The sequence below is a fragment of the Pantherophis guttatus genome, chromosome 8 (genome assembly GCF_059756535.1).
Source record: "Pantherophis guttatus breed Tessera chromosome 8, ASM5975653v1, whole genome shotgun sequence".
In the NCBI taxonomy this organism is placed as follows: Eukaryota; Metazoa; Chordata; class Lepidosauria; order Squamata; family Colubridae; genus Pantherophis; species Pantherophis guttatus.
In genome coordinates this window covers 66,155,154-66,182,228 of record NC_142070.1, presented here as the reverse complement: position 1 = coordinate 66,182,228, position 27,075 = coordinate 66,155,154, and the positions used below count along the sequence as shown (strand labels likewise).

The following is a 27,075-nucleotide window of genomic DNA, read 5'->3' as shown; positions in this document are numbered from 1 at the left end:
TTTTCATGCAGATTATATTTATTTCGGGTATCCTCAAACAGACTTACAATCATGGTGAGTCAAGGTGAGATTCATCCAAGTATTTCATAATCTATCCCATTTCCTAGTGTAAAATGACGGTAGTTCTATCCCCCTCTTCAGAAAACATGCTCCTCTCTTCTGTGATAGTTCAAAATGGCCAGGTCTTTGTTCTGCACCCAGGCAGAGAGCCTCAGTGGCCAATCAGACACATAGATGTGGTTACATGTCATGGACTGCATTTCCCATAATGCAATCTCTCTCTACATCTCCCACAATGCAATCTCTTAAGGAGACAGCTCTTAATTTTAAGGTAACTAATTCACTATAAATCACTATCTGAAACAGCACAGGAAGGAAGAGATAAGGAGCCTTGCAGTGGCATCCTGCCATCTTGGGGGAGGGGGGAAAACATCTGTAAAATAAACGACTCCTGCAAGGAAATGCAGTTACCCAGCCAATCCTTTTGTATTAAAAATATTCAGATTTAATTTCTTTTTACTTTATTTGTGTAAATAAAATCTTTTCCCAGCAGCTTTTTTCATATGCATAATCTTTTAAACTATAAATCACTTTTATTACATTTCAAGTAAAAAAAAAAAATAGAATAAGCATTGTTTTTGAGGGGATATCAGAAGTGGAAAATGCTGGCACAAAAACACTCTTCAGTGCCCGAAAACCATAAAGCTATACCCCACCCAATTTCTGCAGCAGATGTCTTTAAGAAAAAAAAGTTTATGGCTTTCTAAAAGATAGAATCCCGGTTAAGCAGGTTATACAATTTAGTGTTTTCCATAGTAAGTCAGAAAGGCCAAGAAGTATTCAATATAATCTAAGGAAGTTCCTATGGTTTCCTCATGTACATCTCTAGGGATAGTTTTGATTGTATGTAATATAGATGGTTAGTTATCTAAAGTCTCCACTATCAAATTTCAGTGCCCATACACATTCTGTTCCAGTTATCAATACCTGCCACTGTGTATTAACAAAAACATAGCACTTATTGTTTGATAGGAACAAACCAAAAGGAGCCAGGAAATAATAGCCTGAACCCCAATATTATTTCATTTGCCGTACAGAAAACATGACAAAGAAATCAACCACAGCTATTTTAAGACAAATTATCTTAATAATCAAATCAGCAATTTACAGTTATGTGTAATACAGATTACAATAACATTCATTAAAAACCAAGTAAAAATATTATTTGTAGCAAATTAAGATGGTTTCTTAAATCTACCTAATTGGGAAAGAGGATTCCCACAAAAGTTTTAATTGGTGAACTCAATGTAGTTGTTCTTTCTAAACTTTAGGATTCAGATTAATGCAAAAAACCTCCCTTATTTTAATTTTAATGTACATCTTTTTTTTTTACATAATTTCAATCATTTGGTCATATTTAACATTTTCTTAAATATATATTGTATTTGTTTGACATATCTATAGGATAGAAAAAGCACAATCATTTGGAAAATGCATCAGTGAATGTTTTTCCTGCTGCAAACATAAGCTTGGTTGGTTTGTTAAAAGCTGCATTTTGCTTTGAACTGCAATACTTATTACGTTTTCTAGTTTTAAGCAAAAATACGAGGCCATGTCCCTCTTTGGTGTTCCAAGAGTGTTGCAAATGGGAAATTTATTCCAGCTTCTTTTCCACTGTGTCTTTCTGTTTCTTCATTTTCTCTAGGTAAGAACTGTACTGCGAATCAGTTCCGAAGAGTTTATCCCACCATGTGAAGGTTGAAGAGTAATTTCCAATGAAGTTCATATGATGGAAGTCATGAAAGCGAGAGCCAGCATAAAAGGGCAGGAAATGTAAAGGATTCAGAGGAATATCATAGCCACTGAAAGGAAAAATAATGGAATGCACAGACTGTTAGATTTACAATATGCAGAAAAAAACTTCTCAACCCTGGGAAGAGATAAGTAACATACTAAGACAAGTTTCTACATGGTGATTATTCCATAAACCTACATAACCTAGTCAAGCATGAGTTTTTCATGTTTTTCATTTTCTCCCATAGTATCTGCCAGCCAATCCGATCTGGCAGGATTGGTGCCCTTTGAGTTCCATTGATTCAACGATCACATCTATAAACATCCCAGAAGAACGCCTTTCTCTGTACCAACAACTGCCCTCTGGAATGTGGTTCCTCACAAGATTTGAATGGCCCAGCCAACTGATGTTTTGAAGGGCCCTTAAAATCTTTGTCCAGGCCTTTGGTGAGTGTAACTCAAGCCCCTTTTTCTTTGTTCCCATCAGCAAGCACCTGGGCAGCAGTCTCCCAATGGGCAGCAGGGTGCTTGCTGGCTGCATGAAAAAAGCCTAGAAACTAGTGGATTGTGATTTCACTGAACTAGGGCTGCATAAAAATCTTGGTTTACGTAGGAAGAACCTGGCTATAGAAAAATACATACATACATACATACATACATACATACATACATACATACACTGCTCAAAAAAAATAAAGGGAACACAAGCAGAAGACATCCGAGAACTGAATGAATGAAACAGTCTTTTTAAATACTTTTTTTGTTAGATACAGTGGTTTTGTGTTCCCTTTAGTTGTTTGAGCAGTGTATAAACTACTGTATGTAAAGAACAAAGTATTTAATAAGGCTATTTCATATATTAGACGCAATTCTATTTCAGATGGTGTTTTTCCATGCAGCTTCAGTTCATCTATGTAAAGTAGATAGGATAGCCAAGCAGATGTTTTTGATGTTTGATAGCCATGACTTGATTTATTCTGTACTGTTGACAATGACAAGCAGTAGTGGTAATAGTGAATCTCCTTGAATTCTCTTTTGATATTAACATCTCCCAGGCTATCACCACTGACCAGCAACTATGTCTTCCATTGTGCATCTTTACAGAAAACCTCTAATGTTTGTACTGACTCCTGTTATTTCTAGGCACCTGATTTTTCTTGTCCTTTTCTGTTTTTATTACAAGTTCTTTCATTTCATCTTATATTTTATTCTAATCCACTTTCTTTATCCAGGCTCCATTCTTGTATTTCTTTATATTAAAAAAATGCATCTTTCATACTACTTTCTCTTATGATCTATCATTTGTTGTTTATATCTTATGATTTATGATCTATGACATCACTTTGTCGTTTGTATGTACAACGAGAGCTTACGCACTGGATACAAATTCCTTGTATGTTCAATCACACTTGACCGATAAAGAATTCTATTCTATTCCATTCCATGTTGTCCCATAGCTGCACCCAGAACTACACTGTTTCTTTATCAGGTATTGATGGGTTCATTGCAGTCATTCCATTGATGGATTGTACAAACGTTTCTGATTTGATTGAAATTGGAGATTCTGCCGATAGTGTGCAATTTGAGCTTCATATTTGCTGATCTTCTTGGCTATAGCCAGTATTTGATACTTTATTATTTCCAGTGCTTCTTTAACCTTCCTTGTTTCTAGATGATATCTCTTGATCAGATTTTTCAGCTTTCTTATTCTTCAGGTTTATTTTTCTTTCATCTGTTCAATATTCTATTTAACTAGTGAAAACCTTTTTGCCCAAACAATATCTGAAGAATTTAGAAGCTTGTCATGGAGAAGTTATTGACAACTTTTTCAAATAGTTGTTTAAATAATTCTAAAATTTCTGAATCTGAACACAAAGAATTATAATTAAGTAACAGAAGATTACCTGTGAACATCAATGATCTCTATCAAACGACAAAGCAACCATGCCCATAGCAAAATTAGGTGATTACAGAAGACAATTATTCCAATGAAGAATCCAGTTCCAAGGATTAGAGTTTCTAAAGGATGTGCATATGCAGCTTGCATCCCAAATGGTGCCTCAAGAAAAGTATACAGAAAAGGTTTGTGCACGTGTATCCATACTGAAGAAAAAATTCATATATATGGTTCAATATGACTGTTTCAGGAGATTATCTTCCTTCATGTGCTAACCTTGAACTCACACAGTTTCAGGAAATGTAAGACTGAATAAATAGAACACATTTCTAAATGTAATAATGTTTGCTACTGCTAACTCCAGACAGCTCCTTAAAACAGTAGGTGCTGTATAACTGTGGATACTGTATGTTTTAAAGACACACAGATAGGATTTAATAGATCAGGAAACTTGTGTATTCAGTGAAGTTTTCCTCAACGTTTAAAAAAGATCATGCTAAAGAGGTTGCTTGATACTAATCATATTATTTTAGAGACAGAAATTAAGTTATTCAAGTAAAACTGACAAATGTACAAATGTTCTGCAAAACATATTGTTGGTTTACTGCAATGTTTAAAACTCTTAACCTCTTGTAAACCTTTCTGGCCCCATATGATAGGAAGAACTTTAAGTAAAGATCATATAGACAAATAATAAACCCCAGGTTTCGCCTCCCTATTTCTAAAAATAATAACTAACACATGTCCATTGCATGAAATTTTAAGGTTGCAATCATATACCGAAACAAGTTCCAGTGAGTTGCATAGAATATTCTTATTGGTAAGCGCATATACAATTTAACCATGTAAACCAAAAACTTAAGAAATTACATACAAGAAATTCATGATGTACTTTGTGGATATATTTATAAATTTTCTTATGATGAAGTAGTCGATGCAAGAAATAATGCCAGGTATCTTCAATCACAGCACATCCAAAACACTGAGCAAGTATCATAAACCTTTAAAAGAAAAATTAGCTTTTGAGATATATATTTGTGCAATCTATCCAATGATCAATGCTAGAAACCTGACATAAAATACACAGAAATTTTAATAAAATATTTTTCCCCCTTGGAGCAACAAGCACAGCAAAATAAATTGCTTTTTGAGAAAGACAGGAAACAATAGTTACATATGATGTAGTTTATATTATATTTAAAATAAAATAGCACTTAGGCTTCAATTTTCATCTTGAATAAAGATATCCAGGTATTATCTATTATATTTGTATTTGTTTTGTAGAATGAATAAGTGATAAAATTTGAAGAATGTATAGAGATTAACAGACAATTAGAAATAACAGACACTTACCCTCTGGAAATAAATACTGGGAGAGGCCGAGGCACCCCGGTGGGGTGTCTCTGTGTGTGTATGTGTGTTTTCCAGCATAATTCTGGAGCGCCTGGGCCGTTAAGGAGACCAAGTGCGGTGTCCTAGAGTGCAATTGTTTGTGATGTCAGTTCCTTCGCAGCTTCCTCTAGAAAGCCAGCCGTGACATTCGCCCTCCAGTGGACCAATGGGGAAGTGCATGATGGATTTGGGGCAAAGTGCCAGGATCATAGATAGGGCGGGAAAGAGGAGCCCATGGGAGGGGGAAGGGAGAGGGCAGGGATGATGGGCATGGGAGTAGGGGGAAGAAAGGCACTTCTCTCATGTAATGTAAGAATGTAAGAACCAGACTTTTGTTTGTTTTACCACACATCTGTTGCATTTATTCCCAATCATAATGAAAACTTTTGGGAAGCTGACTGAAAGCAAAATTCTTTATTTAGATGGATGGTGAATTAGATTTAGCACAGAAGGTATTGCTCGTTTGATTTTAAGGCTTTTTTTTTTTTAAAGAAGAATTAACAACAACTCTTTATTCATGTTTATATTGTGCTTACTGTAGAAGCTTTCAGTTTTAAAAAGCATAATGTCCATCTGTATTAACAATTGTGTTGACAGTCTGTGCTTATTTTCAATTGCCTTAAAATCATTTTCAATCCCTCAGAAGCCTCTGACAACCTTCCTTCCCTCCTTCCCCCCATCTGCCCCTTTCATCTAGGACACAGCATTCTCTAGTTTTTAATAAATTTGAAATTACTGAGCCATAGATTCAAAAACATTTTTGGTCAAACTTCTGGAAATATCTCCCAAATCCAGTCCTTTATCAGCATATAATTGCCTCCCACCGGCCAGTTCGTTCCCACAGAGGGGGCCTCTTCAGGGTGCCGTCAGCCAGACAATGCCAGCTGGCGACCCCCAGGGGGAGAGCCTTCTCTGTGGTGGCACCTACCCTCTGGAACAATCTACCCCCAGAGATACGAGTGATCCCAGACCTCTGGACTTTTCGTCGGGCCCTTAAAACCTATTTTTTTCAGTTAGCCGAGCTGTCCTGATTTTATGGTGGGTTTTTAAAATTTGATATTGATTTTAATTGAAATGTTTTATATTATGGGTCAAACTTTATTTAATTATTTTAAATCTATTTTAACTTTTGTGTACAAGTGTTTTATTTTGGCTGTTCACCGCCCTGAGTCCGAAAGGAGAAGGGTGGTATAGAAATCTGAAAAAAAAAAAAATAAATAAATAAATAAATAAAAATATCAGTATTTTTAATGTGTGGAAATATGTATTTTTAACAAACAAATAATGACAAATAATCAAATATTACTTACCATCTTGGCATCCTTTCCCAGTCATAAGGAATATTGAAATATTCTGTGAAATAATAGGTACCACATATGAGAGGCAGCTGAATAAAAAACTGATTGAACATAAGATTTTTAAAACATTTCCATTGTCCTGTCCATGTTTCTGGTTTATCCTATAATAGCGGCAAATAAACAAAAATAATTAAATAGTGAATATAGCAAACTGATTACTTTTCCTACAGGCTCTCTTTCCAACTACAATAATGCTAACATAAAACATATCACAACATATTCTGGACTTTTGTACTTCTGTTGCAATGTCTCCTACAGTACATGTAAAGGCTTGAGGTTATACAATTTTGTCCTTGCTCTCTACCCCATATGCCTCTTATTCTAATTACTGAGATAGGAAAATTACTGTCCATTCATAGTGATTCTTTTAATTAAGAATACAATCTTAGGCAAGTTTAGTGGTATTTTTTCCATAAGTATGGATAGGACTGCAGCAAAGTAAGATGCTTAACTTGAGTTCAAATATTACACTGCAAAATGTGCATTCTTGAAATGAGGTGATTTGAATATGAACCATCTGATTTTTTAAGAATTAGAGAACTGTTCTCTGATTATTTTTAATTTTGATTTTATTTGTCCTGCACTGAAATTAATAATTTCAGGTGAGATTTCTTCTGATGCACTTTAGTCAATACAAATATTAGTGAGGATTTAATAAATAATTCACACAGTATATAAATTATAAATCAACTACTATCTAGAATGAGCTCCCCCCGGAGATACGGAGGATCCCTGATCTACGCACTTTCCGCCACGCTCTCAAGACCTTTTTATTCCATCAGGCTGGCCTGGCCTAATTTTTCCCTTTTTTCTTTTTTAAAACGCAAATTTTAATTCATTTTTAATTTATTGGGGTGTTTTAAATCTGTCTTCGGCCAAATTGTTTAATTCAGTTTTATTCTGTTTTTAAATTTTGTATTTATGTGTTTTTATCTTGTGGCTGTTCACCGCCCTGAGTCCTTTGGGAGTAGGGCGGTATATAAATCAAATAAACTAAACTAAACTAAACTACCTTAAGTTATAAATCTAGTTAAAGCTCTGCTTTAAATAAAGTTTTCTGTAGGCAAGAGTTATGTATATGGCTGCTAGTTAAAGGACGGCCCGTAATTTCATGATATTTCATGAATTTCATAAAGACTTTAGTCTTCTCCCATCAAATCAGGTTCACCTAATACGCCAGTTGCATCCCTTTCTAGATTGGGACTCCCTACGCACCGTCACTCAAGCACTCGTCACTTCCCATCTGTACTACTGCAATGCTCTCTACATGGGGCTCCCCTTGGGGTGCACCCGGAGACTCCAGTTGGTCCAGAATGCGGCCGTGCGGGGGATTATGGGAGCGACAGGGCGCTCCCATGTGACCCCCCTCCTGCGCGAGCTGCACTGGCTTCCTGTGGTCTTCAGGGTGCGCTTCAAGGTGTTGGTGACCACCTTTAAAGCGCTCCATGGCTTAGGGCCGGGGTATTTACGAGACCGCCTTCTGCCGCCAATAGCCTCCCACCGGCCAGTACGCTCCCACAGAGAGGGACTCCTCAGGGTGCCGTCAGCCAGACAATGTTGGCTGGCGACCCCCAGGGGGAGAGCCTTCTCTGTGGCGGCACCTGCCCTCTGGAACAACCTACCCCCAGAGATATGCACGATACCAGACCTCCGGACTTTTCATTGGGCCCTGAAATCACATCTTTTTCACCTAGCTGGGCTGGCTTGATCCCATCCTTTCGATTTTAATTTGTAATTGGTTTTAAATGGATAGCCAAAATTATTTAATGTTTTTTTAAATTGCTTTTAAATTTTATATGTTATGTTTTACCATGGCTGTTCACCGCCCTAAGTCCTGTTGGAGAAGGGTGGTATACAAATAAAATAAAATTAAAATAAATAAATAAATAAATAATTTGCAGACACATTAACAACAGGTTTTTCAAGTGATTAGCTCCAAGCCTGACAGAAAAGCTCTTTGTTCTCTTTTTTTTTTTAAGTTATATTTTCACAATTTGTTGAGGGTAATTACTGAAGCTTAGCATTTATTGCATCTCAGCATATCTTTGAATAGATCTTTGTAGTTAAGAGTAGCCAAATAATACCCCAGAAGATAAATTTAATTTATTGTAATCATCAGAGTTTCAAGTTCTTTTTATTCATTTCTTTCAATACTACCAGATAGAACTGAGATTTGATACCAATTTTTTGCAAAAGAGCCAATAGACACAAATTTCATATTACGACACCACACAATAAGGACAAAGAAGTATCAGATCATTTTAACCTCCCAGGACACTCAACAACCACAAAGGCTTTTAACGCACTATAAATGTAATTATATGTAATTTTAAATTGTAATTTATTTTATATGCAGTTTGCATCTGTGTAACAATCTTTCTTCTCCCTTCACTCTCCCTCATTCCAATTCAAATCCTAAATGTAGTCACTCTGGGCATTTAAAGAAATGAACTTCGAGAGGGGGAGGAGCTGACGTCATGGCAAGACGGACGGAGGATTCCTGGGGCTCCAGGATCGCCGCTGAGAGCCCCGCCACCAGACGGTCCTAATTGGACCTCACAGTCTTGTTTTGACTGTGATAGTGGAGGGCACATCCTGACAATCCCAGGGTCACCACAAAGTCCCTGGTTGATCCAGGAGAAGCCCTTTTTATAGTGGCGGGATGACAGCCATTGTAGCTTCTGAAGTTGGGACAGCTCCGGAAGATTAGAAGGACAGTGAGTCGATGCGGTGAGAGACTTTCAATTTAAATCAATATAAAAGAACATCCTGAAACTGAAGTAAAAACTAAATTGGAGATAAAAAGAAATTAAGCAGCGAAATTAAGGTGGACTTTTTTTTAATTTGTTTTTGACTGGGACTGGATTGAAAGGGATTAATAGAACTGAGAGTTTTTGTCTTACATTTTTAAGCCTTTGTGGCTTTTATTATAATTCTCTTTCTATTTAATCTTTTCTTCTTTTTTGAGGATTATTTCTTTTTCAATTTTATTGGATTAGGCCACTTGTATTTTTTTTAAAAAAATTGGATTACAATTGTGGGAAAGGAAGGGGAGTGTGTAATATTGCCATCTAGTGGATTGGAAATTTTGTTTCTTATTTTTTCTGCTCAAGCTGCAAGTTGCAACAATTGCGTTACATTCTGTTACAACTCAAGGACTCTGAACTTTCTTGCAGATAAGATAGTTGGAAGCACATCTGTGGAAATTTGAATTATCTGTATTGTTTATTCAGGTGTTTTTTGTGGAGCTATCAGAAGTAGGAGTCTGAGACTGAATGAGTGAGATTTGTTAGTGTTTGGGAGGGAGAGCAGCAGAAAAACTGAAATCTATCTTTTTTTTCTCTCCTTTCATTTTTTCCTTGCTAAGTGATAACTCTATCCTTCCCGTTTAAATATTTTTAATGGACTTATGAAACTTTTTTCCCTCTTATAAATAACTGAATTGGATTAAGGTACACAAGTGCCTGAAGATTGTTTTTTCTTTTATTTATTGGCTTTTTATCTTCCAGTTTTGTTTTCTTTCTTTTCTGTCTGGCCTTCCTTTCTGATTTTTTTGATTTTTTTTTTTATATACATTTGGATTGATATATGCCTCCTTTAAATTGGATTACGGTATAGAAGAACCCAAAGAATTGTTTTTTTTTTCTTTTCTTTTTTCTTTTTCTTTTGGCTTTCCTTTTTTTGGCTATTTGTGACTACTTGATAGAATGAGTAGAAAGGTAACGGCAGTAGGCTCCTCCTCAACCACGCCTTCCTCATCACCATCTGGAAGACAGCGAGCCATTCAGACGATGCTTCAACAGGAGAAGGAGAAAAAAAAGAAAAAGAGAAAGAGACAACACTATAGATGATTCTCCAAGTAGTCCAGAAGATTGAACAACAACAATTAAAGACAGATGAAAAGGTGGAGAGTATTCAGCAAATGATGTTGAAATATGAAGATAGACTTGAGAAAAATGAGGAGCAAAGAGAAGAAAAAATTAAAGATATAGATACTAGATTGGAAGAAGTTGAATGTGACAGGAGTGGATTAGTTGGATGGGAGATGGATAGATCAGAATTCTATCTCAGATTTCAAAATGTAGAGGAAGAAAAAGGAGAGAATTTGGCAGAAGTAATGATAGGAATCTTAGCAGAAGCACTAGAAGTCACCAAGGAGAAGATGATGGATGGCACAGATGAGATATATCAAGTTTATACAAGGTATGCAATGCGCAACAAATTACCACGAGAAGTACACATAAGGTTTACCAAGAAATCGATCAAAACACAAATACTGCAGATTGCTAGAGAAAAAACACTGAAGTACAAGGAGAAAGAAATTGTGGTTCTGAAGCAAATACCAAGAAAAGTGAGGAAGATGAGGAGAGAATACCAATTCTTGACTAAAATACTGCTTCAAAAAGGTGTGAACTACAGATGGCTGATACCAGAAGGATTAGTGCTAATGTGGCAATAGCAAGGATACAGAATAGATGCAATAGATAAAGCTAAAGCATTTTATGCAGAATTCCTCAAAGAGAAGGAAGTGGAATTGAAAAAGACAGAATTACCAATAGAACTCCAAGAGGAGGACTTAGCAATGATTGAAAAAGCAGAAGGAGTAGTAGGGGGGACTGTGGAATACAAAGAACAATGTGAACTGAGAACTACTAAAGCAATAAATCCTTCTTACAAAGTATGAACATGGAAGAGAAAAAATTGATTTCAATAAACATAAATGGACTTAATTCAATGGTTAAAAGAAGAAAGGTATTCCACAAATTAGAGAAATTAAAATTTGATATAATCTGCTTGCAAGAAGTACATATTAAAAAGCAATACAAACAGTTATTGGTGCAGTCAAAATTAAGGAAAATTTTTACATCATTGCCACAATGTAAAAAAAGAGGAGTTGTCTTATATATTAGAAATACAATACTAGCGGAGCATATATACGCAGATGATGAAGGAAGAATGTTGATGGAAATAATAGATAATAATATGAGAATACTTTTAATAGCACTATACGCTCCAAATAACAATCAAGGTGACTTCTATAGAAAATTGCATATGAAAATAATTGAATTGGAATATGATAATACCTGCATGATGGGAGATTTTAATGGTATAGTGGATGAGAAATGAATTATAAATTGTATAAAACAATAAACCATAGCAGAAAGATACTACTAAAATCTTCTTTTAAGATGACTGAGGAAATAAATTTAAAAGATGCATGGAGAGACAGAAACGCGAAAAATAGACAATATACTTTCTATTCTGACAGACACTCATCTTGGTCTAGATTAGGTATGATATGGACAAAAATGGAATTGACTTTGAATATAGAACAAATTGAGATAGAAGCAAATACGTAGGCAGATCATAACCCAGTGACAGTGAAATGGAAAGGACAAAGGAGAAGATCCAGATGGACTTTAAATAACACTGTATTAAAAGAAAAGGATTTTGTCCAGAAAATGGAGAATTGGCTTTTTTTTTTCAAGGAGAATAGGAAGGAGGACACATTGATGCAAAAACTTTGGGATACAATGAAAGCTTATGCCAGAGGTCTGATAATGGACTATACAAGGAAAAGAAATATTAAGAAAAGACAAACTTATAAAATACTAGAAGATTATTACAAGAGATTTGAAAAAGAACTCCAGAAATCTCCACATAAAAAAGATGTTAAAATGAAAATGGACACAATAAAACATAAAATGGAGTTATTGGAGAAAGAAGATCTAGCCCAAAAAATTAGAAGTACTAAACAGAATTATTTTGAGAATGCTAACAAGCCAGGCAGATGGTTAGCATATAAATTGAAAAAAGAGACAGAATCAAGAAAAATAATACAACTAATGGACGACCAAGAACAAAGCAAATTTGGGAACAAGGAGAAGAAAAAAAATATTCAGGACTATTATAGACAACTGTATGAGCAGGAAAGTGTAGAGGAGGGAAATGTGATACGATACCTCCAAAATGCAAATTTACCTGAGACCCCTAAAGATATCGAGGAGATGCTAGAGGGAAATATAACGATGATGGAACTAACTGAAACAATTAAAAAACAAAAGAATGGGAAGGTACCAGGGCCAGATGGACTGCCAGCGGAATGTTATAAGTCATTGCAGGAATCCTTGAGTCTCCCACTTTTAGAAGTGATGACAAAGAAGGATACACCCAAGTCATGATCAGAGGCATATACATATTACATTGGTTCCTAAGGAAGACACTGACCCACAACAAATCAAAAACTATAGACCCATATCCCTGCTAAATTCAGATTATAAAATTGTTGCTTCAATACTGGCAGAAAGACTTAAAAGATATCTAAACAACTTTATACATTCAGATCAAAATGGGTTTCTGCCAAAGAGACAAATTAGAGATAATATGAGAATAATTCTGGACACTTTTGAATATTATGAGGTCCATCCTGAAAAGCAAATGGCTCTGATATTTTTAGATGCACGAAAAGCTTTTGACAATGTGAATTGGCGATTTATGTTGCTTCAAATGGAACAGATGGGCTTTGGCAAAAAATTTATTCAAGCAACAGAAGCTATATATCATAAACAAACTGCAAAAGTAATGATAGATGGAGAATTGACATATTCTACTGAGATAAAAAAAGGTACCAGACAAGGTTGTCCACTGTCCCCTCTCTTGTTTGTATTAACATTAGAAGTGCTAAATAGAAATATTAGAGAAGAAAAAGATATAAAAGGAATGAAAATTCAAAAGGAAGAATATACATTGCAAGCATTTGCAGATGACCTGGTTTTTATTCTTGAAGATCCATTAATATAAATAACTACACTGATAGATAAAATAGGAGAGTTTGGGAAAGTAGCAGGTTTGAAAATTAATAAAGATAAAACGAAGATTTTGACTAAAAATATGTTGGTAAAACAAAAAGAATTGGCGGAAATATCAAAGATGCAGGTCAAAAATAAAGTTAAATATTTGGGGATGTATTTGACAGCAAGATGTAGCACACTTAAGGAGAATAACTACAACAAACTCAACAGTTTGGGGCAGACTTGGCGAAATGAGAAAATTTACAACTATCATTGATTGGGAGGATATTGACTATTAAGCTGAATATTTTGAATAATATTCAAAATAATAATAATAATATGAATAATAAATGAGGATAATGATCCAAAGATATATACCAGGTTGATAACATGAGAAATTAGATAATTTGTAAAATATGAATATGGGGATTAAGCACAAGGGATTTGTAACCGATCGACACACCGTTTGCAATTGTTATGAAAGATGGATTTTTTATGTTTTGTTTGTTTAAAAATAAAAAAATAAAAAGAAATGAACTTCAATGACATTTGAAATTTAATGACACAAAAACAGCTATCGGAAAGTTTCTGATATTTCACTAACAAAGTTAGTGTGTTAACAAAAGTTAACCCAGCTCTTGCCCTCAATGTTTACAATGAGAGCACATAGTTCAGTCAAGTGGTCCAACTGGTCCAGAACGTAGCCGCGTGGGTGATTATGGGCGCAGCTCGTTACGCCCATGTAACACCTCTCCTACGCGAGCTGCACTGGCTCCCGGTGGTCTTCCGGGTGCGATTCAAGGTGTTACTTATCACCTTTAAAGTGCTCCATGGCTTAGGACCTGGGTACCTACGAGACCGTCTTTTGCCACCAATAGCCTCCCACCGACCAGTTCGTTCTCACAGGGAGGAACTACTCAGGGTACTGTCAGTCAAATTATGTCGACTGGCGACTCCCAGGGGGAGGGCCTTCTCTGTGGGGGCTCCAACCCTTTGGAATGAACTGCCCCCGGAAATACGGAATATCCCTGATCTCCGTGCTTTCCACCGTGCCCTCAAGACCCTGATGTTCCAACAGGCGGGGCTAAACATACGAACATGTGAATGATTTTTTTTTTTTTTTTATTGAAAGAGTTTTACAACAAATACAATTTCCCCACAACCCCCACCCCCCTCCCCTTCCCCGACTTCCCAGAGCAGAACACAATGTATTTCTATTAAGCTTTAACAGTAAGCTAAATTGCATAACCAATTATGCTAACACCCCTAAAAGAAAAATTCCCTTAACCCCCCATATATGAAATCCTATTTCTTAAACATAATATTTCTAATATCACTTATATAGCACTTGTACAAATAATAAGAAAAAAAAACATCATTCGTAAGCTATTTGATATTTTTTGGTCTGATACTTATTTTGTATATAATCAATCCATCTTCTCCAGTCCTGTATATATCTTTCTTGTGTGTGATCCTTCAAAAATGCTGAAATTTTAGCCATTTCAGCTAAATTAGTTACTTTCAGTATCCAATCATCAATAGTAGGCAAAAAATCCTTCTTCCAATGTTGTGCAACCAACAATCTTGCTGCTGTTATCAAGTTCAAAATCAATTTAGTCTCTACAACTGTACAATCTGTGGTTATACCCAATAAAAACAACTGTGGAGTAAATTTCAGTTTCTTTTTAAGAATATTCTGCATCACCCACCAAATCTTTATCCAAAATGCTTTGATTTTTCTACAAGTCCACCATATATGATAATAAGTTGCGTCATCACAGTCACATCTCCAACATTTAGCTTGCACATTAGGATACATACATGATAACTTTTTGGGATCTAAATGCCATCTATAAAACATTTTGTAAAAGTTTTCTCTTAAATTTTGTGCTTGTGTAAATTTCACATTTCTAATCCAAATTTTTTCCCAAGTCTCCATCATTATTGGTTCCTGAAAGTTTTGTGCCCATTTAATCATACAGTCTTTAACCAATTCCGTCTCGGAATCTATTTCTAATAAAACATTATACAACCTTTTAATATGCATTTGTTTTTGATCTCTAATTTGTTTTACCAAATTCTCCTCATTTTGCACAAAGCCAGTTTTTTGATCTTCCTTCCATCTAGCTTGAAGCTGACCATACTGAAACCATGTATAAATTATACCTTCTTCTCTCAACGTATCTAGAGATTTCAAGTACATTACCCCCCTTTCCATAGTAAGAAGCTCTTTATAAGTAATCACCTCCTGTTTTTGTTCTATACTTATATTTTCTATTGCATGTCTAGGATTTGCCCATACAGGTATCTTGTAATTTAACTTATACTGATATTTTTTCCAAATCCTTAACAAAGCATTTCTTAATATATGAACCTTGAATACTTTATCCACTTTTTTATTATATAACAAATAAGCATGCCATCCATATAACAAATCATAACCTTCTACATTCAGAACTCGACCCTCAGTTAGATTAAACCAATCACTAATATGTGATAACACCGCTGCTTCATAATACAATCTTAAATTAGGCATTTTAAGACCCCCTCTTTCACGTATATCTTGTATAATTTTCATTTTTATTCTGGGTTTTTTCCCAGCCCAAATAAAAGTATTAACACCTTTCTGCCATACTTTTAGATTTTCGTCTTTCTTAAGCACAGGTATCATTTGAAATAAAAATAAGAATCTAGGTAAAACATTCATTTTAATTGCTGCAATTCTTCCCAATAAAGACAACTGTAGTTTTTTCCAATTTTCCATATCCTTCTGTACCTTCTGCCAAAGTACCTCATAATTGTTTTTATATAATTTTGCATTTGAAGCTGCTATATATACCCCTAAGTATTTAACCTTTTTAACTATTTCAAAGTCTGTCAATCTTACTAATTTATCTCTTTCCAGTATAGTCATATTTTTAACTATCATCTTTGTCTTATATGGATTAACTTTAAATCCTGATACTTTCCCATATTGATTGATTAAATTCAATATATGTGGAGCCGACTCTATAGGTTGGGATAAAGTAATAACCAGGTCATCTGCGAAAGCTCTTAATCTATAGTCTTGTTGTCTAATTACAATACCCTTCACTTTTTCTGAGTCACGTATCTTATTCAATAATATCTCCAAAGTCAAAATAAATAATAATGGAGACAGAGGACACCCCTGCCTTGTTCCTTTCTCAATTTTAAAAGCCTCTGTTAAACCTCCATTAACTATGATTTGTGCTGTTTGCTGCTGATATATCGCTCTAATTGATTGTATAAAATATTCCCCAAAGTGCATTTTCTCTATTATTTTAAACAAAAATTGCCAGTTCAAACGATCAAATGCCTTCTCTGCATCCAAAAATATAAACGCTGCAGGGACTTGATTATTTTTTTCTAAGTATTCCAGTAAATCTACGATTTGTCTAACATTATATCTCATTTGTCTCCCTTTTATAAACCCTGATTGATCATTGTGAATTATTTGTTGCATAACTGGCATTAATCTATTAGCTAATATTTTAGCAAAAATCTTATAATCAGTATTCAAGAGTGAGATTGGCCTAAAATTCTCAGGTTTAATGGAATTATGATCCTCCTTTGGGATTAGTGAAACAAAGGCTGTTTTCCAAGAAGGTGGTACTCCTCCTCCTAGTTGTATTTTATTAAATAAAATTTTAAGTGGTTCTAACATTTCAAATTGTAGATGTTTATAAAAAACAGCTGTTAATCCATCTGTTCCCGGAGCTTTACCTATTTTTAATTGTTTGATTGCCTCAACTATTTCCTCAGAAGTTATTGGCTGATTCAATCTCTCTCTCTGCTCCAACGTTAATTCAGGAATCTCCATCTTTAAATATCTATCAATATCACCATCTTGAATTAAGTCTTTAGCATATAACTTTGTATAAAACTCCAAAAAAGCCTTTTTTATTAAATTCTGTTGATAAATCTCTTTACCTCTAAATTCTATCTTATCTATGACACGTGATTTCTGTTTTTTCCTCATCGTATAAGCCAACCATCTCCCAGGTTTATTAGCATTACAAAATGTATTATGTCTGGCATATTGTATGCTAGTTGCTACTTGTCCAGCCATTAACATATTAAATTGCTCTCTTAAAATATTAATCATATCTTTTGCCTTTTTATCTCCCGGGTTATTTATAAGCAGTTGTTCTTTCTTTTTAATTTCCTCCTCTATCTCTTTTCGTCTATTTTGTTGTTTTAATCTATATTTATTATTCAAAAAAATTAATGTTCCCCTCATATATGCCTTACACGCATCCCATACCATCTCCATCGAGGTTCCTTTATTCATATTATTAATAAAAAATTCTTTCAATTGTTTTTTAAGCTCAAAGAGATTATCTTCATATCTAAATAAGTTCTCGTTTAGCCTCCAAGACCTCCTTTCCCCTCTTTCCTGCTCTAGTTCCACCCAAACCGGACTATGATCAGTTAATGTTCTTGGACATATCTTCGTACTCTTCACCCTAGAAAAAAGATCATTTGTAGTTAATATAAAATCAATCCTAGAGAAAGATTGATGCCTATCTGAAAAAAAAGTAAAATCACTCTCCAACGCATTCCTTTCTCTCCATATATCTCTGAGTTCGATATCCTCCAAAATATCAAAAAAAGATTTAGGCAACTTGGCACGCATGGTGGTCTTGGAAAGACTTTTTTTATCCTTCTGGGTATTTAATACCCCATTCCAATCACCCATTAAAAGTAAAGATCTGTAATCCCATTGTAAAATTTTGGTATGTAAAAGTTTGTAAAATTTTTCTTGTTGTTGATTAGGTGCATATACTCCAACTACTAGCATCTTCCCATTCTGTGTTATTAATTCAATTGCAATATATCTACCTTGAGTATCAGCCTCAATTAAATTAGCCACTAAGCCTCTTTTAACATATATAACTAGGCCATTTTTCTTTTCTGGTGCTGAAGCCACAAAATGTATACCTAATTTCGAATTTATCAAATACTTTTGATCTGAAGATTTAATATGGGTTTCTTGCAAACAAATAACATCGTTCTGAAATTGTTTCAAGTAATGAAATATTTTCTTTCTTTTTTGTGGAGAATTTAAACCATTGACATTCCAGGATAAAAATTTATTTGCCATCTCTGGGCATTCCAAGCTTTGAAAGCATCAGCTGAACCTCCTCCGCCATCTTAGATTTCGGCCTAGCTCCTCCCACTGCTTGTGTTTTTTGGACTTGTTGAGTTGGATCTTGAGGTTGTTGTGCCAAATGTTGTTTGTAAGTAGCTCTTGTAATTCGTTGATCTTCTGGCAGTTGTATCTTCGTTAGTGCCTCAAGGGTTGGTGGTTGACCCCCACTCAGTAATGGATCTTCCAAGTTAGCTCCTCCAGCTAGTGCTTGAGCATAGGTTTGTAGTTGTGCTCCACCTTTCTCTTGCTGCGTAACTTCCAATTGCTTTCCAGCACCCCCTGGTGAGGGTGGCCTTCCAGCCTTTAAAATATTAGCATAAAAGTCTTTTGCCTTTCCAACTGTGTTTAAACGATGTCTTTGCCCAGCATATGTCACTATTATCCCAAATGGGACGTCCCATCTGTACTGGAGCTGTTGATTTCTTAATTCGTTCACCAAAAAACCAAACTGCTTTCTGTCTCTTAACATTTTAGGAGGAAGCTCTTTCAAAACCACCAATTCTTGTCCCTCCACTTTAATCTTATTTCTGTAAGAGGCTTGCAAAATGTCATTTCTAAATCTCCTTGTTGTAAAATAAATCACCACATCCCTTGGTAGTTGCTTTTGTTTTGCCAGCCAGGAATTAACCCTGTAAATTTTGTCCATTTGGAATGCCAAATCTTCTGGCCTTTCTAAGATCAGCTCTGCTAAGGCGTTGGAACAAACATCTTTTAAATTTTCACCACTCTTCTCTTTCAACCCTCTCAGCCTCAGGGCAAATTCCATTGATCTGTACTGTAACATGACCATCTCGTCATCCACTTTCTCTGTCTGTGTCATAATCTCTCCTACTTTAGCTTCAAGATCTAAGTTAGCATCATCAATCTCCCGTACTCTCTCCTCAATCTTTAACATGTGAGTAGCCAGTCCTGAAACTGCAAAAACAATGTCATCTCTTATTTCATCATGTTTTTCTTTCACCACGTTTGTAAGTTTCTTTAACTCCTCTGAGAATCCTTTCATCATTTCTGCCTGATTGTTCAGGGCACTCATTATAAATTCTTTAAGGTCTTGTGACTGTGCATCAGCCGGAAGTTGTTGTTTTGGAGTCACTACAGGAGAGCCTCCTCCCCCTTTAGAAGTTGGTGGCTTTAGTTGTTTAGCAGCCATTTTTATTTTAAAAAGAATTTTTCCTTTTTGCAGCCAGAAAGTCTTATAAGCAGTCTTACAAAGTGTATTTCAAAGTTTTTCCAAAATAAACAGTCCTCTCTTCCAACTGTAATCAATCCCCAGCAGTTTATTCTTCAGGCAAAGGGTTCTTAACAAGCAATTTCCTTTTAACTTTCACTTTCCCTTCCGCCCTTAACAAAGGCTTCCTCTCCAGCCTCCAGCTCAAGAGAGCTCCGTTTGCAACAATGTATTCACGGGGTTAAGCTCAGTTTATTATTTAAAGAGGCTTGCACTCTTGCTTCCGCTCTGTCTGCCTTAAGAAATCATTAGAACTCACTGTTTGCCGGCAGAATTGGACGCAGACGTCTTGCTCTGTGAATCAGAGGCACCAGCGATCCGGAGCACAGGGAGGGGTGAACTGGGGAGCTCTCACCCTCCGAGTCCCTGGAATTAATCCAGTGACAATCGGGGAGCTCTACCCACCCCCTCCGACTCTCCTCTCCTTCTTTGCCCGAAGGAGAGTTTTTTCAAACCGCCGGACAGCTGTTCAGCGCTGTCAGGGCGGTTTTTTACAGATCGGGTGGCTGGCGGTCTATGGAGACCGTCTTCGAACGTCTGCGGAGCCACCGGAAGTCGTGAATGATTTTTTAAATGTTATCTAATTCTGGGTTTTATTTAATTGACCAAACTAAGTAATAATTTTAATTAGCAATTTTATGATGTTTGTGTGCCTATATTTTTCTTGACTGTACACCACCTTGAGTCCTACGGGAGAAAGGCGGTATAGAAATATAATAAATAAATAAATAAGTGGAATTGAAATCTTATCAAGAAACTGGCACAGGAACAGATATTTTTTTCTAACCAAATGCAAACAACATATCATTCCTAAAGGAATGAAATAACCTCTAGTCTGAATAACAGAACAGAATAACAGAGTTGGAAGGGACCTTGGAGGTCTTCTGGCCCAAGCCCCTGCTCAAGCTGGAGACCCTATACCACTTCAGACAAATGGTTGTCCAATCTCTTCTTAAAAACTTCCAGTGTTGGAGCATTTGACACCAGAACTCAAACAAGGGGGAAAAAATGATTTAAACTTTTTGGACATTTTATGGCATATCTCAAAGTGCCAGTTTTGGAAAAACAGGACTTTAACTCCACCACTGAATGAGAGGTTGCTGAACTTGCATGTTATTTATTTATTTTTATCCCCCCTTTTTACAAGTGGCTCAAGACAGAAAGCATACCTAAAATTCCTTCCTCCTATTCTCTCCACAACCCTGGCAGATGGTTGGGTTGAGAGAGAATGACAGTCCCAAAGTCACTCAGATGGATGGATGGACAGACATATCTCCCAAAAGTTTTAGCAATCTCAGAACATCTCAACAAATATAATGTTTTTAACATAATACAAATTCTAACTGATATAATAGTAATCTATCTTACACTGCATTTTCCTAACCAATGGTCTTGCCCTCCTTACTCCCATCGCACCCCAATTTAAATCCTACATTAGTATGATAAAGTGAGTTGCATATCGTAAACATTTATACATTTTAATAGCAAAATAAAGCTAAATAAAGTGCTACCAAACTCCTGCTAATGTTTTAGCACTATAGATTAATATTGTGTTCTCTTCACTTTTAAAATTCCATCTTACCTGCTGTATTTTATATTTTTGCATATAAGGTATAAACTGAAGTACAAATCCAGGTAAGGATATTAAAAAATAGAAAACTTCAAGACCAAGAAATGAACCCCAAGTTGCAATCTGGAATTTAGTGTAATTGTCCAGCATAGAGGTCCAAGCATTTTTAAGTGGCTTTTGTAGTGGATTCTCAGGCAGCAAAGAGTCAATGTATTCTATAGCAAGGTAGGCGGAATGCAGTATCTCAGAACTATTGTTATTTGCCATCGTTCAGTTCTGGCACATCACACTGACAGTTTCTTAACAAAGTTTCTATGAATCTGTAAAATGTCAAATTGAGAGAACTCAATAAATGGTAAGACTTAAACAGCAGTGCAATATTAATATTAATATATTCTATATTACAGCACACACTACAAAGGCAGGTTTGCAATTTCTAGAACTTAAATTTGCAGTTAGGTACATTTTGAGAGCATTTCATCTAGAGTCCATGTAAAAATTCCACAAAAAATGAGATTCATAATTGTCCCCATTCTGAGCATATGGATATGATTTACATTTTGACTATGGTCTCATATCAGGTACCTGTAAAAACACACATGTAGAAGCCAAAAGGTTTTAGATGAGTAATTGTAATGGATTTCTAGATACAGATGGATGTAATTTGATGATGGCTTCACATGAATCCATGATAAAAGTAGTTAGCTGCCTCAGAAATCTGAGTTTATCCAGGTTTATTTTAATTTAGGTATTTTTTTTAATTTTCAAAAAACCTTTATTAAAATTTAAAATATTAAAATACAAATACAGATACATCTGTAACTAAAATACATCCATGATATTTGTACAATTCAACGTCGTTCTAACAGTACACAAATCTTAACTCTAAATTGTGTTTACATATATTTGATCAAGAAGGAATATCTGTGAATATTATGGAGTTAAGATTTGTGTAATTTATGTAATTTAATATAATCACCAGTAAAGGCATTTTGCATGAGAGAGATAATATGGCACAGCTGATTTATTCTACCTGTTGCTTTCCAGAAGTATTGTGATGCAGTTCTAATTGCTAACTGATACAACTAAAAAGAACATCGTGTTGGGGCAATGTTTGTCTAGAATATTTGATACGAAACCATTTTAAGCCATTCATTAACCCTGATCTGCACTGGACCTTTGTGAAAACATCATGGGGTGGAGGGGACAGATACATTGCCTTGAGTGCCTTGGAGAAAAGTCCAGGACCAAGTTATTTTTATTCAGATGTTTCCTTCTTTTGCAACCATTATGAGTAAATGTATCATCTGTTGGAGAAGTACCTTTCAATGATCCCCTCATCTGCAAGAAACAAATCTCCCTCCCTAATTCAGAAATCTGCTTTGTTTCTGACGGAGATGCATTAGAAATTACTTAAAACGACATCCACCCCTCCCTCCCCCGCAAACACACCCCTAATAAAAGGGGGAAGAAGCGAAACACCCACAAATAAACATGCGGAGGGGATTTGTCATTCTTTGGGGATGTTTAATAGGCTAACATACTGAAAGGCAATGAGTTCACTTCGGGAAAGTGCCTCTTCCTGCATTTCCACCCTCCGCATGATGAGACCGGTTCATTGCGCTGCAGAAAGGCCGGAAAGGCACAGGTCCACACAACCACACAGCCACACTTGAGCGATGCCTCTGGTTCGCTTACCTGGCGCAGCTCTCTCCGCAAAGCTCCGGTGGAGGGAAGGGGGGGAAAGGCAAATTCGCCCTCAGCGCGAGCTCTTCAGAAAGAAGCTCCCGGGAATAGCTGTGAAGGCTTCCGCTGCTCCGATTGGCTAAAGCGCGAGATGTCATCACGATCAGGCGTGCGCTCGCTCGACAATGAGGATAGGCGGGATACTGTAGCAGGGGCAGGGCCGGATTTAGATTGAAAGAGGCCCTAGGCTATTCCACTTATGAGGCCCTTTCACCAGTGGTGGGATTCAATTTTTTAACAACAGGTTCTGTGGGCGTGGCTTAGTTGGGGGTGTGGCTTGACAATCATGTGACTGGGTGGGCGTGGCTAGCTGGTCACGTGACTGTGTAGGCGTGGGTAGCTTGTCATATGACCGGGTGGGCGTGGCTATGTGCATAGACTTTTTTCAGAGGGCTGAAAAAAGTCATTTCTGACTGGGCCTCGCACTTTTGACCGGTCCTCACAGTTATGACCATCCTCACATTTATGCCCGTGCAGTTTTCTTAACAACCATGTCACTCATTTCACAACTGCTTCTCTTCACCATGGTGACAAGATAGGGCAAAAACGTAAAATGTGATGACAGTCGTAAGTTCGAGGACTGGTCAAAAGTGCGAGGACCAGTCAGAAATAACTTTTTCAGCTCTCTGAGTAGTCCATATGCACAAAAGGACTACCCAGAGGGCTGAAAAAAGTCATTTCTGACTGGGCCTCGCACTTTTGACCGGTTCTCACAGTTATGACCATCCTCACATTTATGCCCGTGCAGCTTTCTTAACAACCATGTCACTCATTTCACAACTGCTTCTCTTCACCATGGTGACAAGATAGGGCAAAAACGTAAAATGTGAGGACAGTCGTAAGTTCGAGGACTGGTCAAAAGTGCAAGGACCAGTCAGAAATAACTTTTTCAGCCCTCTGAGAAGTCCATATGCATAAAAGGATACAGCAATAGAGAGGGATGAAGGAAGGGAAGGGAAATTAGAGTAGGAGAGAGAGGGAGAGAGAGGAGGAGAAGGAGAAAGGAAGAGGAAGTAGGGAGGAGAAGAAGAGGGGGAGGAAGAGAAAGTAAGAAGGAAAGAAAAGAGAGGTGGTAGGTGTGAGGAGAAAGATTGCTATACAATAAAAAAGATGAAAGGGAAGAAAGCCAACCCCAAACAAATATAAAGATATTAAGATAAAGAATGAATTGTTAAACTTTAAAGAATAAAAGAGAACAAATATGAATAAATAACAATAATTAGAAACACACATACAAACATACAATGTATTTTCTTTGAACAGAGTATTTGGCCGGTTCACAAATTTAAACAGTGTTTAGTCATTTCAATTAAATTTACAATTTCTATATTTCCTTTTTGCCATATTTATTCCTCATCTATTTTTGTAAAAAACCAATATTACCCTCATCCTCATCTCTAATCTTAATCAAATTCAATTTTTCCCTTCTATTCTATATTATACCCCTTCCCATTGTCATCTATTTTTATATCCATCCTCACATTGGTTAATTATGTAATATTAGTTGTTTAATATAAATTCAACATTTTAATATAAATCAATTAGTTATATAACTACCTTTTTTGTATATTAATCAATATGAACATGAATATTCCAATTATTTCCATGCAATCCAATTTTTTACAAATCCATTAATTATATTTACCAATAATAATAAACCAAATAATTTCCCCCATATATTCCTCCAAACCACAACTTAACCATTTCTGCTTTCAGAAATATACAATTAATAGTATCTCAATTATTACAATTCCCTAGTTAAATACAGCTTTTTTTTCTTTTGTGTTTTAAAATCCTTAACTCTTCTCTTTTTCCCTAAATTTCCCATTGTTTGCACGTACCTTTTTTGGTGAGGAAAAAGAAAAGAATTCTGCCTGCCTAATTTTCCAACCTTGCAGCAACAGCAAAGCAGTTTCACTTTCGTTTCTCAGTATAGCTAGGGGAAAAAATCAGCACTCTTTGGAAGGAAGCAAAATAGCAGAGACAAATCAGCTGAGAGCCGGGAGGCCAATTAGCCTATGCTGAAGCTCCGGGGGGCCAATAAAATTACAAAAAAAAACACCGAACCCTTTGTTAAATTGCTGGCTCCCCCGCCCCTCACCCACCACTATTTATTGGCAATAAATAGTGGTGCGGAGGGGTGGGGGAGCCAGCAATTTAACAAAGGGTTCGGCCGAGCCACCTAGAACCCCCAGAATCCCACACTGTGTAGGCCCCTCTGAATCTTGAGGCCCTAGGCTGAAGCCTAGTTAGCCTATAGGAAAATCCGGCCCTGAGCAGGGGTGGTTATCACGGAAACCGCAAGAGTTTCCTGGCTCTGTTGTGTTTTCTTTAAATTTATATAAATTTAAATGTATTAATTTATATAAATTTAATAAATAAATAAATAAATAAATAAATGAAGACGATGTTTGATAGAACCCGGTTAAGGAATGCAGGCTTTCAAGCCAAACCTGTCAAGCAGGCTTTCATTGACATAGATGCAGTAAAAATGAATAGCTTAAGCTACCTGGGCAAATATATATATATTCTTTTTTTTTTAATTATTAAAGTTTTTTTAAAAAACAAACAAAAACAGATATATACATCTTCTTTTCAACATGTTCGCATCAGTGATCCACATTTATACATTTTCTCTTTTTTAATATATCATATATATATATATATATATATATATATATATATATATATATAAAGATATCGTCCATTCTGAGAAACCCCAAAGACAAAATAGAATTAGAAGATCAAGGCATATATGAAATCCCATGTGCTTCCTGCCCATCAACATACATTAGACAGACCAACAGAAGAATGAGTGTGTGCATCGAGGAACACAAAAACTCAATACAAAACCAAGAACACACATCATCATTAGTTCAACATATAAATACAACAGGACACAACATTAATTTTAATAAAACAAAAACAGTTGCAAAAATAGAACATCTCAATGGCAGGATAATCAGAGAAGCAATAGAAATGGAAAAAAGACCATATTGCATGAATAAACGGGATGACACTTCACGTCTGCCTACTATTTGGAAACCTGCTCTCATAGATAGACGAATCTTGACACCATATGTGGAACATGGACCAAACATTGCACAAAAAAATCCCAACCAAATCATATTCAAACCAGCCACAAAGATAAAGCCATGCCACCTAGTGGAGAAAAACCGACCATACACCCGAAGCCAAGCCAATAAACACATACTGGGACTCCCAACCAATCAGAATGAAAAGGTGGAGCCATCCCAGAATACCAGCACCAGATTTGAAATTCCAACGTCAGTTAGTGCAAAATGACTACTGGCATAAGCCTGATGATGGCAGATGGGATTCTGCCAAAACGTCGCTTCTACCCTTTTAGGGATATATCCACAATTACACGGGAAGAAACCCGAAATATTAACTATACATACATAAACATATATATATATATATATATATATATATATATATATATATATATATATATATATATATATACATACATACATACATACATACATACATACATACATATAGAAATATAGAAATATAGAAATATAGAAATAAATGGGAAGATATAAAAATTGTGGAAAGGAAATTCGGTACATGTTTATGTCAAATGTAAATAAAATAACTAGAATGATAGAATATATTATAAGGGTATACTAGAAATAAATATATTATATATATATATATATATATATAATATATTTATTTCTAGTATACCCTTATAATATATTCTATCATTCTAGTTATTTTATTTACATTTGACATAAACATGTACCGAATTTCCTTTCCACAATTTTTATATCTTCCCATTTATTTCTATATTTCTCCAAAACATTTTGATTTTCTATACGAAGAACCCGAGGCTCCATTATTGTTCTTCCTACTCCCAATCTGGGCTGCAAAACTGGCACTAAAGACACACAATTCTCCCGAGTTTTGCAGCCCAGATGCGGCCAATCAGTTATGAGTCTTACTGGCCAAGTTCTAACCTTTTTCCTACTTGAGATGTGTTTTATATTGATTGTTTCCTGGTATGATTTGATTGCTTATTTGTACCCTATGACCAGTGGTGGGATTCAGCCAGTTCGCACCATTTTGGGAGAGCCGGTTGTTAACTTTCTGAGCA

At 35.8% G+C, this 27,075-nt stretch overlaps 1 protein-coding gene across 2 annotated transcripts; it reads right to left on the bottom strand.

The window, feature by feature from the left end:
• Positions 1-23,029, bottom strand: LOC148112700 (methylsterol monooxygenase 1-like). 2 transcript variants are annotated; one of them, XM_087874909.1, is made up of 6 exons: positions 22,902-23,029; positions 21,216-21,523; positions 6,394-6,542; positions 4,566-4,692; positions 3,699-3,853; positions 1-1,862 (listed from the first exon to the last, which is right to left on the bottom strand). In XM_087874909.1, the coding sequence occupies exons 2-6, from the start codon at positions 21,468-21,470 to the stop codon at positions 1,655-1,657; spliced, it is 894 nt and encodes a 297-aa protein (XP_087731035.1). In that variant the 5' UTR covers positions 21,471-21,523; positions 22,902-23,029; the 3' UTR covers positions 1-1,654. The 2 variants fall into 2 exon arrangements, with proteins under 2 accessions (XP_087731035.1, XP_087731036.1); XM_087874910.1 differs by lacking the exon at positions 22,902-23,029 and adding an exon at positions 22,748-22,854.
• Between the last annotated feature and the right edge of the window lie 4,046 nt (positions 23,030-27,075).

Excerpts from the sequence above, each read along its gene's own strand:
- LOC148112700 (XM_087874909.1), bottom strand. The coding sequence starts at position 21,470 with ATGGCAAATAACAATAGTTCTGAGATACTGCATTCCGCCTACCTTGCT. Across the intron at positions 4,693-6,393 it reads TGGGAAAGGATGCCAAGATG|GTTTATGATACTTGCTCAGT; the intron begins GTAAGTAATATT and ends TTTCTTTTAAAG. Across the intron at positions 3,854-4,565 it reads AAGTACATCATGAATTTCTT|GCACCATTTGGGATGCAAGC; the intron begins GTATGTAATTTC and ends ACTTTTCTTGAG.